The following is a 13,529-nucleotide window of genomic DNA, read 5'->3' as shown; positions in this document are numbered from 1 at the left end:
AAAATTCATTCTTAATATTGTTCCCACTAAGGAACAATTATCTTCAAATCAAAGATCACTTGGGCATCGAAATTGCCAGTATGACACTATTGTATTAGACTATGGTTGTTTCATTGTCAGACTATTGTGCCACGTTTATTTCGATGTCCAGCACAACTTTAATTTAGGGATAATTATACCCCCTAAAAACATTAAGAATGAATTTTTAATTAGAGAATAAATTTGTCAATTTTAAATATCGTGTGAAAAATAAAAAAATAACGAAAGTTCGTTAATTCATAGGCAAAATTAACACAAAATTAAAAAGTCAAAATGTGCAATAAAACGTACATCTCTTTGATTTCACTCATAAAACAAAAGGAGTAACTATTTTACTTACTACAATCTTCAAACTAAAATCATAATAAAAATAAGGGTTAATTGCCGTAAAATCAACGACTTTTTGCTAAAATCGGTTATTTCACATGGCTCTTAAAATTGTAATCAATATACAAAGCTGAGATGCATAATACATGGCAAACTTACATTGACTAGGATACGGCGCCGTTCTATTATAGGAGAGAAACGGCGCCGTCTAATGATAAAACAATGTCGTTTTATCCTTAACCCGCGCATTCGATGATTATATGACGATTGGGAGTTTGGGGAATTTCGGTGCTGCAAATCAGGCCTTTACATCATATACATGGCAGCAGCTGGCAATCGACGAGTCGAAGATCGAAGATCTATTGCGAGTCTCGATTTCCTTGACAAATCCACTGCTGCAATCGGGGTAATTGACAGAATCTTGGTTTCAAACCCTCAAGAAGCGGTTGCATCTGTAGTACCAGTAGGTTGAAGACATCAATTTGTGAAGGAAAAGCTAGAGATTCAGAAAGAAAAACAAATCTGATTTCAGATCGAAAGGATTGGACTCATTCATCTCTCAAGAAATCAAGAAGCTAGAGAAATAAGTGACATCGTTTGGTTGTAAAAACGATGTCGTTTCATTTCATCGGATGATTAAGCCATGTTGTAATTACAGTTGCCATATATAAGTATTAATTTGGGACCGTCGGAAAAATAAAATACTCGGCTCCATCCCATTAGGCGTGTCCCATTTCTTTTGGGCATGGTTATTAAGGAAGGTATAATTAGTGTAGTAAAAATGTGTAAATGAGTGAGACCATATTATTTGTAGTGTAAAATCATTACCAAAAAATGAAACATGACAAGATCAATGGGACAACCCACAAAGAAAAACAAGACAAGATCAATAGGACGAAGGGAGTAAAATTGAATGTTCATGTATTTTGATTCCAATTTTATAAGTCATTGGAAATAGCCAATTTTAGTGAAAATCGTAGATTTTACGACAATCAGCCCTAAAAAATAATAATATATGTAGTATAATTTTATCCATATATGACAAACATGGTTTTCGTACCTCAATTCCACATGATTTGTTGTCATTTCCCTTCATATTTTGCTTGCCAATGCGTGTTTGTACCATAATGTTGAGTTTTATGAAGATTTGATGTCTTGGTGTAGTTTTGGAGTAATTTCAGGAAAAATCAAGGATTAATTGGAGGATTTTGAAGATATTATATTGAAGTACGTCTCGAGAGGAATCCGTGAGCGCAAACGGCGATCAAATCCGAGTCCGGACGAGGGAGAACGGAGCAAAACGAGCGGACTGCGCATAACGCCCAGTAGCCCGCGGTCACCACCCGCGGCCGCGGGGTGGGACCGCGGGTCAGCTGCCCCCGACTCAGGAGACACCCGCGGTCACCACCCGCGGCCGCGGGGCGGGACCGCGGGTCCCCTGAGCATCCCCCACGTTTGAAGGCCGCGGACGCGGGCCGTGACCGCGGGAAAAGGGCGGGGCTCCCCCAAATGGACCCCAAACGCGATTTTAGCCTCAAAACTCCATTTTTCTCTTCCTTTCCCCATTCATTCACCACACACACCCACTTCATCTTCCCCAACTCTCCAATCCCAAACCCTAGCCTCCATTCTCTACCATTTTTTCTCTCTTCCACACACAAAAACAACACCAAAATCAAATAAAGAAGGGGAAGACTTGGAAAGGAGCTCATCAAGACTACATGATTGAAGATCAAGATTATAGGATTTGTCTATGAATCTCTATCTCTCTATATCTTTATTTATGTTTTCTTATGACTTGAGATTTGCTTTTATTATGAATATGCTTGGCTAAAATCTCTTATCTTAGGGATTAGATTAGATGGATTTGTAATGGATTGATTTCTTTGTTCAATATATATCTTGATTGTGCTTATTGTTATCTTTTCAAGTCCTAGATTTATCTCTTGTATGATTGGTTGGCCACCTTTTGTGCATTTCTAATTTGTGATTTGAATCGGGAGAGGATAATTACAATAGATTAGGAGTTTGATACATATCATCTCAATAAACCGGGAGGTTGAGAGGTGGGTGAGGGCTTGTTGATCTTTTGTGCTCTTGGGAGTTATAGGTTAGAAATTGACCGGGGACGGCAATTATGACCCGTAATCTACTGTTTTAGTCGTCCGGGAGGGGGCTAAAACTAGTGGGGAGATCGCCCTAGATAAGTAGGCCATATCAAGATTTATATTGATTTAGATTGAAGTTCATTACGATCCATCGAAATCTAGTCCCTAGGATAACTTTCATTCGAGTCATTCCCCAATTTATTAACTAAGTTTATCTTGTTGTTATTTTATTTACTTGCTTTATTTAGCTTTGTTTTAGTTCTCAATATCTCTTCATCTTTGGTTTGTCTAAATAGATTGAAAACAACTTATTAATAATATTTAGAAGTTTGAATTCACCAATCCTTGTGGGATACGACCTTGCTTCCCTATGTTGCAACTACACCGTATACTTGCGGCGTGGTGAAAATAATAGCGAACAATATAACCTCCAATTTAAAATGTTAATAGCAAAAATACTTTTATTGCTTATTTGCCACAACAACAATATCTCCATCTTCTTCCAACTAGGGATGGTAATGGATCCGACACCCGATCCAAATCAGCGAATTCACACCTTTTTTTTTTTTTTTTCGAATTTGGACCTTGTGAAAATTGGACCTGACGGATTTGGACCTCTCTTTAAATTTCCGAATCCGGATCTGGAGTAATAGATTTAAAACCCAGATCCGGGCTAGATCTGACCCGCGGACCCATATATATATATAAATTTATATACTATTATTTTTATTTTTATTCAAACCTAAATCCAGTGTAATGTCATTCCTAAACTACTAAAATTTCCTTTTCCGCTGCACCGCGTCGTCGCTACCTCCAGATTCCACCCACTCCCCCACCCGGAATCTCGCCAGTGAAACCCATAGTCGCCCGCAGGCCGCAGCGTGAAGCTCTACGACGCGGCAACCCCGACCACCGTGTCCTAAAGCCGCGCAGCATGAAGGTCTTCCTCTCCAGCACATCTATTGCAACTTTAGATCTAATTCTCTATGAGGCCGTTTCCATCTTGGACATTTACTGTGATAGTATGTATAGTGATATAGATAAACAAATACTCCTATATTATAATTCATGGTTGGTACATTTGGCTGAGTTGTTATGCAATCCACTCATATTTTAGAATGGTTGATGAAACTTTAGACAATTATTATGACTCTCATTTTGATGTTTAATCAATTTAGAATTTATTTTTGAAAAAAGAATAAGAATTCGAGTCTGGACCCGAGACCCTGCAGATATGGATTTGGACCTGGATTCCATTTTTTGGATCCAATGGATCTGGACCGAATCCAAATCTAAGTGAAAAATTATGGATCCGGATGTGGTCCAGATCCGGCCCATTGTTATCCTTACTTCCAACACTACAAGAAATAGTAATATTTGTGTCAAAATCAAACTTTGTTATATTTATATATTTTAAATGATGATTAGTATCATTACATTAAGCCCACGTTTGGTTGAGTGTCTTTAGAGATTGGAAAGAGATTCAATTAATTGAATCTATTGCTTGTTGTTTGGTTCGAGTAATGACTTGACTATTATCCTTACTTGAGGGTAACCCAATCACCCAATTTGTTACCCTCAAAATAGAGGGGAAACAAATGAAAGAGAATCCCTTACTAATGATTTATTTCCATTGTTAAACCAAACACTCAATAAAAGTAATGTTTATTGTTACCATTCCACTCCTTTATTGGATTCCATTCCCTTTTCATTCCTCTACTTGAACCAAACGAGCACTAAATTCTCACATTTCAAAACAAAAGTAAAAAATGGGGTTATTTTTACAATTATCTTAAAATTTTATCCTCGTAAACAAAAACTGAAACTCATTCTTTTCTACTAATCCCATTCTACTTTATCAACGTTTCTGTCTCGATCATCTCTGAAAATCCAATCATCTCTTGATCACAATTATTCGAATTACTACCATCATCTCTTGATCCTCTTCTATCTCAAACATTTTTTCGACTGATTTGCTTAATTCAAAATTTCCTATGGATTTCTGATTTGGTTGGTTATCCTACAAAAAGATCAACCCAATTTGCTCCATTCAAGTGGATTTTTGATTTGGTTGGTGATGCCCAGAATATTTGAACTTTTGTTGTTAATCATAGCATGGCATTAGCTATTTTTAATAACTATTCTCATCTAAGTTTTACTAAGGGTGGCTAAAACTAAATTTGCATCTAGTATTGTTATATAACTAAAAGACTCATGAAAGTCAAGAGTGCATTAGAAAAAATGGTTATGGGTTCAGATTGGAAAATTTATAGGGAAGGGAGTAATGAAGGTAATGCACAAGAGGTTACACAATGCATTTGAATGATAATTGGTAGCATAACTTGGATTATTTTTTTAAATTTACTGAGCATATTGTTGATATGCTAAGAAAAGCTTATACGGATACTCCAATCTTGCATTTGATATATAATATGTGGGATACAATGATTGAAAATGTGAAGAAGGATATTTTTGAACATGAACAAAATAATGTAATTTCTACTTCGTCGATTATTTTTGATGTCGTCCATCGAGTGTTGGAGAGTAGTTGGAATAAAAGTAATACGTCATTGCATTGCATGACACATTATTTGGTTCCTAAATATTACCATGAATTGTGGTTTCAAAGTGGAAATAATGAAATACTACGGATTGCACTTCATGAGGGCAACAAGGTATCATTATTCATTGAATAGAAGTAAGTCTTTCAAAAAGTTATTTCCAAATGCAAGTGATTTGCGAAAAGTTTATTCTGAATTTGGGGCATTTTCTACTGGTTCGACTATTCCAATGAGCCACATGTGATTGATGCATGATTCCATGAAGAACCAATGTCGTGGTGGGCAAATCATGGTGCATCGACACCTCTCTTGCAAAATTTAACTTTTAGGTTACTAGTGCAACCAACCTCTTCGTCATGTTGTGAACGAAATTGGAGCACACACTCTTACATTCAAAAGATCAAAAGGAACAAATTGGCACCAAGCAGGGCCTACGGTCATGTGTTCGTGCACGATTGTTGTCACAAAAGGAAAATGATTATAAAGAAGAACAAACAAAATACTGGGATTTGGGTATATAATTTTTAATATTTAATTGTTGGTATTTTATGTTATTACTCCCTCCGTCCACAAAAATGTGCATCACTTTTGGTGGCACGAGTTTTAATAAAATGTTAGATGAGTGTTTTGGGAGTTGAAAAAGTGATTCACTTTATTATAGAATAAGAGTAAGAAATACGGAGTTAGTGGTGGGATAATGTCCAAAAATAGCAAATGTACACTCTTATAAGACGTCCCAAAATAGAAATAAAGGCACACTCTTGTGGGATGGAGGGAGTATTATTTAGGTTAATTTCTAATATTTGATCTTGAATTTTACAGGTGAAGTGCAGATAAAAGCTAAGTTGGAAGAACTATCACTTGATGATCCAGAATTAAAGAGTTATTTTGTAGCTTGATGTATTGTAATGTACTTTTTGCAAATTATTATTTATAAATTGTTTTTCTATTGTCTATTAAAGAGTGATCTTTTTATATATCAAGCGTATCCCCGCACCAGTGTCCTAATATCGGATCCTTTTTAGCCGTGTCCACGTATCATAAATTTAGAAAGCTTAATAGTCGGACACATCCCCGCACCTATGTCCGACACCCACACCCGACTCCAAGCAACATAGACTATAAGAACATATCTGAACCATCCAATCTAACTAAAGATGAACAGTATAGATTGATTTGCTAACCTCAACCATGGATCTGACTCCTGCTGATGACGAAATGTAGCTGCCTGCCTCGCATCCCTTGCATGCTCCTTTACATACATATACTAGACAGGGAAAAACGTTATAAATTGAGAATTTAGCTCCCTTTTATTATTCATTTTCTCATGTAGTCAAACTCCATCAACAATCAAGTTTAGAAGGCCATGGAAACAAATGAAAGTGCAATACATTATATCAAGGAACCAAGAGTAGTCATTTCAATTATCGAAATATCTTTCATATGCTAAAAATCACTTTGCAGTAATTTCTAATCTAATCGCCAATTTCATAAAGATGTACCTCTTGCAACAGATGGAGCAAGAGCACATTCCAAATCCCTTGCAAACTTCATCTAAGATGCAGCGATAACAATAGGAAGCTTTTGCTCATGCACTAACCTTCTGATACCTTTGGCTGGAATTCATCTCTTGGAAGAAGCAACAAATTGGCTTGTGATAACAATAGCGTCGCCATAACGTGCACAACGGATAATACTTCATACCAAGCACAATATATATGTATTGATAATGAGATAAAATCAATCTTCAAAATTCAAAGAAAAGATTGTATGATTTAAAGGTACAAATGGACCTCCTCTTGATTAACCCAGGAAAATTGTACTGTGTTGCAACGGACTGCCTGCACAGTTCAACAAACTACGCTAAGAAATACTACAAGTTTGCCAAGAGGAGATCGATAACAGATGCATGTGATTACCAACTTTAACCAACCCCAAAAGGACCGTCAGATATTCTGCAAGAGCCTTAAGAAGATCGCGTAATATGGATGTCCCTGCAAGCAACATTAACTTAGGGAATAGTAAACAAGAAATTAAATATGACAAAAATCGAACAAGACCAACCGTGCTGGCTGGCCGTTCTTCTAGTTCGTGTTAATAGATCATGCCCCAACATAACTACTATTCTCTTTCTAAGAGCTGAAAGGCGTTCCACGGAACTTTTAGTTACATTATTTCCCAGTGACTGAGCAAAATTGACCGGTTTAGGGATCTATAGGCATGGAACAAACACAAAAACCTCCCCGATGTTTGCTGGCCGCCTCCTGTTCTCGCCTGTGTCTTTTGGAGTTGATACAAAGCATCCCATTTCCTATATCTACAGATTATAATTGCAAAGCTGGGATAGTGACCGCAAGAAATTATATCACAAGATCATGATTTATAATAGTGAGAATGAATAGTTGAGCAGATTCCCCTAAAGTTTATTCCATACAATACAGCAAACACATCATGTATGGCTCAAAAACAGTCACATGGGAAACATCAAAATGCAAGCAGAGGTCAATAAACAGAGCCTAACTCAATAAATGAATACAACAAAGCAAAGCAAAGCAGTTGGAAATTCACGTGTATGTAGCCAGATAATGCCAAACAGTAAAATTAATTGAAGAGAGATAAACGCGATTAATGATCATACAATACACACCCAAATAGCTTAGCCAACTACATCATTATGAAATTTGAACCTTTGACTCAAATAATTGAGGCTAAATTACAAAGCAGGAAAAAAGAACTGACAGGAAAAGCATGAACTCTCGTACTTACTTTTTGATTATCTTCAATGCATTAGCCATTTGCTTACAACATTAGCTCTTAAACAACATGATTCTTACCCTTTTTTTTGTGTGCAATTTTCTTCATCAGAGAAGCTTTATGATACAAGTTAACATTGTGAAAGATGATAAGTTGAAAATAATTTGAAGCGGAAGACGAAAATCTGATGTTACCTGGGAGTAAAATAGAGCTGAAACATTCATCATTGAGCACAGCAGAATTTTAATCATAGATAGGAAGAGAAAGCCACTAGATAGCTCAGATAATAAAGAAAAGACAAAATGGAATGAGACTGAGAGAGAGCTTATTTTTGTTTTGTGTTTCTTACTAGTTATCTCAAATATTACATTCAAGCTTCAAACAATTTTGCAAAGTTTTTGCGCAGAATACTATAAATCCAAAAAACAAAAGTTTTGATCTTGAAATTATACATAAAATGAGGAATTACTTAAGCTTAATTAATTTTATATGCGTGTCGGTGTTGCAGCTCAGCCCATGGACAGAATCTGCAAGATACCAATGATGTAAGAGTTCGGATTCCTATTCCATACATAAAATTTAAATCCCACCATTCAATCATGTACAGTAAACGCCCCCTTAAAGGACTATTTTATCCTTAATTCATGTGAATTAGCATTAATTCACGGTTAAAAAAGTTTTGTGATTATAAATTGTAGGCAAAACATGCTACAATCCTCGATTATGAACAGTCGTAGATCATCCTAGAGAGAAGATGGTAGCCAGTCGAGTACTTGACCGGCAAACATGGGAACAATCTCACCCCACCTGAAAGAAAAGGATGGTGGTACTGTCCACGGGGTCTTGCTCAATGTTAGCTTCGAGTTGTTTCTGGGTAGACCATAGAAGTCTGGTCCGTTGAAGCTCATAAAGGCTTCCAACTTGTCCAGCGCACCGGCCTGTAGTATGTATTCACTCTCAAGGATCATTCGTTATGGGAAGACAAAGATAGTAGGAGGTCGTTTACTTTGAGTGATATGATAAAATGATAAGAATAATCCATCATTTACTTTGATGGATTGATTAATTTTGAACTTACTAGACCATCTTATCCTTCAAATACTCAATCCTATGTTTTATCAATCTATCACATCACTCAAAGTAAACAACCTCTACAAAAATACTAAATTTACCTCTTCAAAAACCTTTGCATACACTGACAAGGCCACAGGAGAATTGTAGATTCCAGCACACCCACAAGGACACTCCTTGTTCCTTCTATCATGAGGAGCACTATCAGTTCCAAGGAAAAACCTTTTGCTTCCACTTGTAACAGCTGATGCTATTGCCTGCCCTGACAATGTCAAATTTATTCACTACTATTGTTTTGTTTTGGCTTAGACAACAGGTCACATCAGTAGAAATATATAACATCTGCTAGTGCTAATCAAGCACGATAATAGAGAACGATGGATAGCTACAACAGTTTATTGTATCAATACATGACTTGCGACATACGTACTATGTATCTCTCTCTTTAGCACTGGAAGACAATAGTTGTGAGGCTGCAGTCCTCCTTGGAAAAGGGAATTCCTGTTAAGGACAATATGTTGCGGAGTGACTGTTGCTGCTACAAATCCTAGAAAGTATAAAAGAAATTAGAGAATGACAAAGAAATGAAGATAGCATGTCATCTTGCTTGATCAAACATAATGGAACTTCTGCATTTAAAGTGTGACGCAAAAAGGGCTTACTTTCATCACTAGACAAAACAAAATCTACAGCATCCTTAGTGGTAATGTGTTCCATGACAACCTTCAATCGGGGGAGCTTCTGAATTAAGGGGACGAGAACTGTATCGATGAAGACCTTTTCACGGTCAAAAACATCAACATCTGCACTTGTTACCTCCCCATGGACCTGCAGAGATTTCATTTGCACGAGATGTTGCTAATTATTTATGCACCAATTCATATTAAATCTTGTTTTTATTTTTCAATTGGCTTACACAGGTCAAGCTAACACCCTGTCTTTAATATGATTTATGATATGCATATAGTTCAATTTCAAATAATCCATCAGTAGACCAATTTCTCAAGTTAGATGGTGAAATAACTCTTAAAAGATTCTGCAAAATTCTCTTATGAGAACTATTAGAGCACATGTACCTATTTATTTTTATCGAAAGTGTGATTAGGCTCCACAGACGAAATATATTCACACTTGAGCAAAAATCGTTATGAAGAAACAAAGATAAGCTCACCAACAAAGGCATATTTTGCTGAACCATTTCCTCGAGTACAGGCAAACACTTCCCGAATAGATCGGTCACACCATCTTGAGAATTTGTAGTAGCACCAGCAGGATACAATTTCACGGCATATACAACTCCACTCTCTCCTGCGATAGGAACTATTTATATCAAACGCGGAGCCATTAACTTCTACAACAGCATCTTTCATGTGAAAGAATACATGAAGTTGAATTAGCCAATGCATTCCCTATTTCCATGAAGCAGTCGAGCACAATAATAATAAAACATGAGGTTGTCAAAGATAACATCAGATGAGCTCCCTCTAGTTACTTTTTGCCACATAAATATGGAGTTCAACTCACTTGCTAACTTAATCTCATCAGGGCTCGTAGTGTCTGTCAAATAAAGTGTCATCAAAGGAGTGAAGTCACTGTCTTTCGGCAGAGCATTCAAAATTGATTGTCGGTAGGCTATAGCTGCAGCAGTGGTGGTGACTGGAGGTCTCAGATTCGGCATGACTATGGCTCTCCCAAAGTGTTGTGAACTGTATGCAAATAGTTCTTAAGTCATATTTAGCACATAAATAAGAGAAAAATAAATAAATTCAGCAAGAGAATAAATTATAATCTACGTAAAATTGAGTTTATAATGAATGAATGTGTAGTTATTCAACCTGTGGGGGGCAACTGCTTCAAGAAGCTCCCCATCACGAAGATGGAGATGCCAGTCATCAGGTTGTGTGATCAAAAGCTCCATTCTTACCCCGAATGCTTTCAGATGGATTGGTCTTGTAGCTCTCACAAGTGCAGATGACAACTGTGTTGTGGAAAAAAGTCTTTAAAATTAAAACAAACTAATCTAATCAGCAAGAAAAAGATATCGAGTCATTGACTATCATGCCAAGAGATGAATAACAAAGATATTCCTTCTGGTGGAATGTATACATGCATTGATTCCATAACTAAGGATGATTGGATTGCAATAGGAACCAGCTTATGAAGATTCTACAAACATTGGTTTCTGAAAATGCACCTTGACAGAGAACTCTGAAGGCACAGCAAGAGCACTTCCCTATAACAAAAAAGAGAACATCAACCATCAAATACATAAGGCGCATTGGGATAGATTGTTTTCTAAGATAGCCAAAAAAAGGATGAATAATACGTATAATAAAAAGGTATGGCATACTCTGTAAGGACCCAGAGATGTCTTCAACATCCTACAAACAAGATAACAGCTCTAAATGCCTTTTTCTAGTATCTGCCAACATTAATATATGAAATTATCAAGTTATAAGATTAATTAATTTAAGACAGATAGAAATTTCAATCACTGTTTCATACCAATAATAAACTATTCGGAGCATATACTTTTCATAATTGATAAGATACTTGATTGAGCATTTTTATCCTCATTATTAGGAATTCTCCAATCCAACCCTTGCAAGGGGATGCGAATCAAGCTAGTAAACAATGAATTAGCCTATATTATTTTTAGCTATCTAAGTCAATGTTGTGAAAAATGCAGACGCACATCAATGGGAGGCGATGCTGAACTGCCCAATATGTGCGCCTCTTAAGATTGAATATTCAAATAAATGTGGTTTCGGCAACAATTTCAAAATTTCAGACGTAATTTCAGCAACAATTTTACACATAGAACATGGATTTCAACAATCACACCAACAAAATTCATTCAGTATCTTCAACATAAAAAATAAATGTCAGGCGAAATTATCTTCCATACGTAACATCTCTCGAATCTGCTTCTCTCTCTCTCTCTCTATCCCCTTAATTGATGAAAAAATGAATATTTGAATAGAATAGAATGTAATGTGACGCACCAATTTCAGAAGAAACAACTTGAATTGAAGAAAAGGGAGAGGAGTGGCTACCTGCGACTATAATGAGATGGAGGATTAGAGCAAGAGTCAGACGCAGAGAGGGAGATGAGAATGGGAGGGTGAGTGATCTACTACTCCCTTCGTTCGTCCTATTTAACATAGTTATTTTTTTTTCATTTTTGGCTATTTCATTTGTAATGGTCAATTTCATTAAAAAAAAATCTCTTTCTCTAAAAAAAATTATTCTCGACCTCCACTATTCTCAATCACTTTTATTCTTTAATTACTTTTCTTCTTAATAATTATGCCAAAAAATACGTGATCATATTAAATAGGACGAAAGGAGGGCCGTAACTACATATAAGTTTTTTTTTTTTTTTTTTTTGAGGGATAACTACATATAAGCTAAACATGCATATGCCTAGGGCAGCAAATTTTAAGCAGCCCATTTTTGACCCCAAGTATACATGCTCCCTCCATTCCATTTCAAATGACTCAATTTTTATTTTTGATTGTTCTATTTTAAATGATTTAATCTAAATTTAGAAATAAAATTGGGTATTTAACACTATTTTTTGGTTGTCCCACCACTATTTTACACCTTTATTATATATTTCTTAATCTTTGTGATCAATTTTTTTAGGTTATTTGAAGCGGGACGAAAGATATATATTATTATATATACTAATATACCTATGTATTCAAGTACTAAAACACAAATACGCCACAGAAGTACGGCTAATAAAGGTGAGTTTCTTCTAAGCTTTCTTGTTTTAATTTATTTAATAGAATATTATATTAGTTAATTTTGATTATATTTGTTTTACTTTTATACTTTTAACGTCCTTTTCTTCTTCTTTTCTTGTTTAGCAACTTAGCATCTAAAATATTGTAGTGTTTTTTGTGTATAGTTATATTTTTTTGCTATATTAATTTATTTGATCGCTGATTACAAATTTTGCCAATGAATATTTATTCAATTTTTTATTCATTTAATTATTTTTATTTGTTACTGTATGGTATCTGACTAGATTATTGTATGGTATTACTTAATACAAGATGTCTCCTAAATATATGTCTGGTGAAGAGAAAAAAAAAAGAAATAAAAGAAGACAATTTTTGCCTTTAAAATTGCAAGACATATTGCATTTTTGTAAAAGTAAGAAGCTTTCGTCTATTTTGGAGTAGTTCTTATGAATATCATATATTATATAGAAAAAAATTATATTATAAGGGTCTATCTTTAAATTTTTGTTTAGGGCCCGTGAAACACATGTACGGCCATGAAGGTAATATAATATATTGAGAATAATAATTTTAATTTAAAATTAATTTTATAATTTAGTTGTAATATATTCCGGCTCCTATTCTTATATTCTAACTACATACGTACATTCAGAATTTTTTTTCTACGACTAATAATAATAAAACAATTAATCAATTTCATAAACACATAAATAGAAAGGGACAACAAGGGTTTTAATGAAAATGATTTAATTTTTTATAAAATGATCACACATATTCAATAAATATAAATAAAATATTTGAATTTTATAGGTATTAGAGATTTAACAAAGGGTGGTGATAATGATAGTTATGCATCTATCAATCTCCTTTAGTATAGTATATATTGCTTAAATCATATGAAGTTCGAATAAGAGACA

General features: G+C 35.2%; 1 protein-coding gene across 13 annotated transcripts; it reads right to left on the bottom strand.

Moving 5' to 3' along the window:
* Positions 1 to 395: 395 nt before the first annotated feature.
* Positions 396 to 12,037, bottom strand: LOC131012552 (dihydroorotase, mitochondrial-like). 13 transcript variants are annotated; one of them, XR_009097371.1, is made up of 15 exons: positions 11,917 to 12,037; positions 11,211 to 11,282; positions 11,055 to 11,093; positions 10,696 to 10,838; positions 10,385 to 10,566; positions 10,032 to 10,168; positions 9,523 to 9,688; positions 9,291 to 9,407; positions 8,962 to 9,122; positions 8,597 to 8,727; positions 7,100 to 7,352; positions 6,955 to 7,029; positions 6,538 to 6,876; positions 6,220 to 6,302; positions 396 to 818 (listed from the first exon to the last, which is right to left on the bottom strand). XR_009097371.1 is itself a non-coding variant. In XM_057940539.1 (10 exons), exons 2-10 carry the CDS (start codon positions 11,238 to 11,240, stop codon positions 8,533 to 8,535), a joined length of 1,170 nt encoding a protein of 389 aa, XP_057796522.1. In that variant the 5' UTR covers positions 11,241 to 11,282; positions 11,917 to 12,037; the 3' UTR covers positions 8,328 to 8,532. The 13 variants fall into 13 exon arrangements, 3 of the variants coding, with proteins under 3 accessions (XP_057796522.1, XP_057796524.1, XP_057796523.1); XR_009097375.1 differs by having other exon boundaries at positions 6,636 to 6,876; XR_009097373.1 differs by having other exon boundaries at positions 6,959 to 7,029.
* Between the last annotated feature and the right edge of the window lie 1,492 nt (positions 12,038 to 13,529).

This window comes from Salvia miltiorrhiza, chromosome 2 (genome assembly GCF_028751815.1).
Source record: "Salvia miltiorrhiza cultivar Shanhuang (shh) chromosome 2, IMPLAD_Smil_shh, whole genome shotgun sequence".
Taxonomy (NCBI): Eukaryota; Viridiplantae; Streptophyta; class Magnoliopsida; order Lamiales; family Lamiaceae; genus Salvia; species Salvia miltiorrhiza.
This window is presented reverse-complemented; position numbering and strand designations above follow the sequence as displayed.

What these genes read in the sequence shown, in the direction of transcription:
- LOC131012552 (XM_057940539.1), bottom strand. Translation starts at nt 11,240, where the DNA reads ATGTTGAAGACATCTCTGGGTCCTTACAGA. An exon ending in CATCTCTGGGTCCTTACAGA is followed by an intron (nt 11,094 to 11,210) that starts GTATGCCATACC and finishes TTTTTGTTATAG; the next exon opens with GGAAGTGCTCTTGCTGTGCC. An exon ending in ATGCAAAGGTTTTTGAAGAG is followed by an intron (nt 8,728 to 8,961) that starts GTAAATTTAGTA and finishes TACATACTACAG; the next exon opens with GCCGGTGCGCTGGACAAGTT.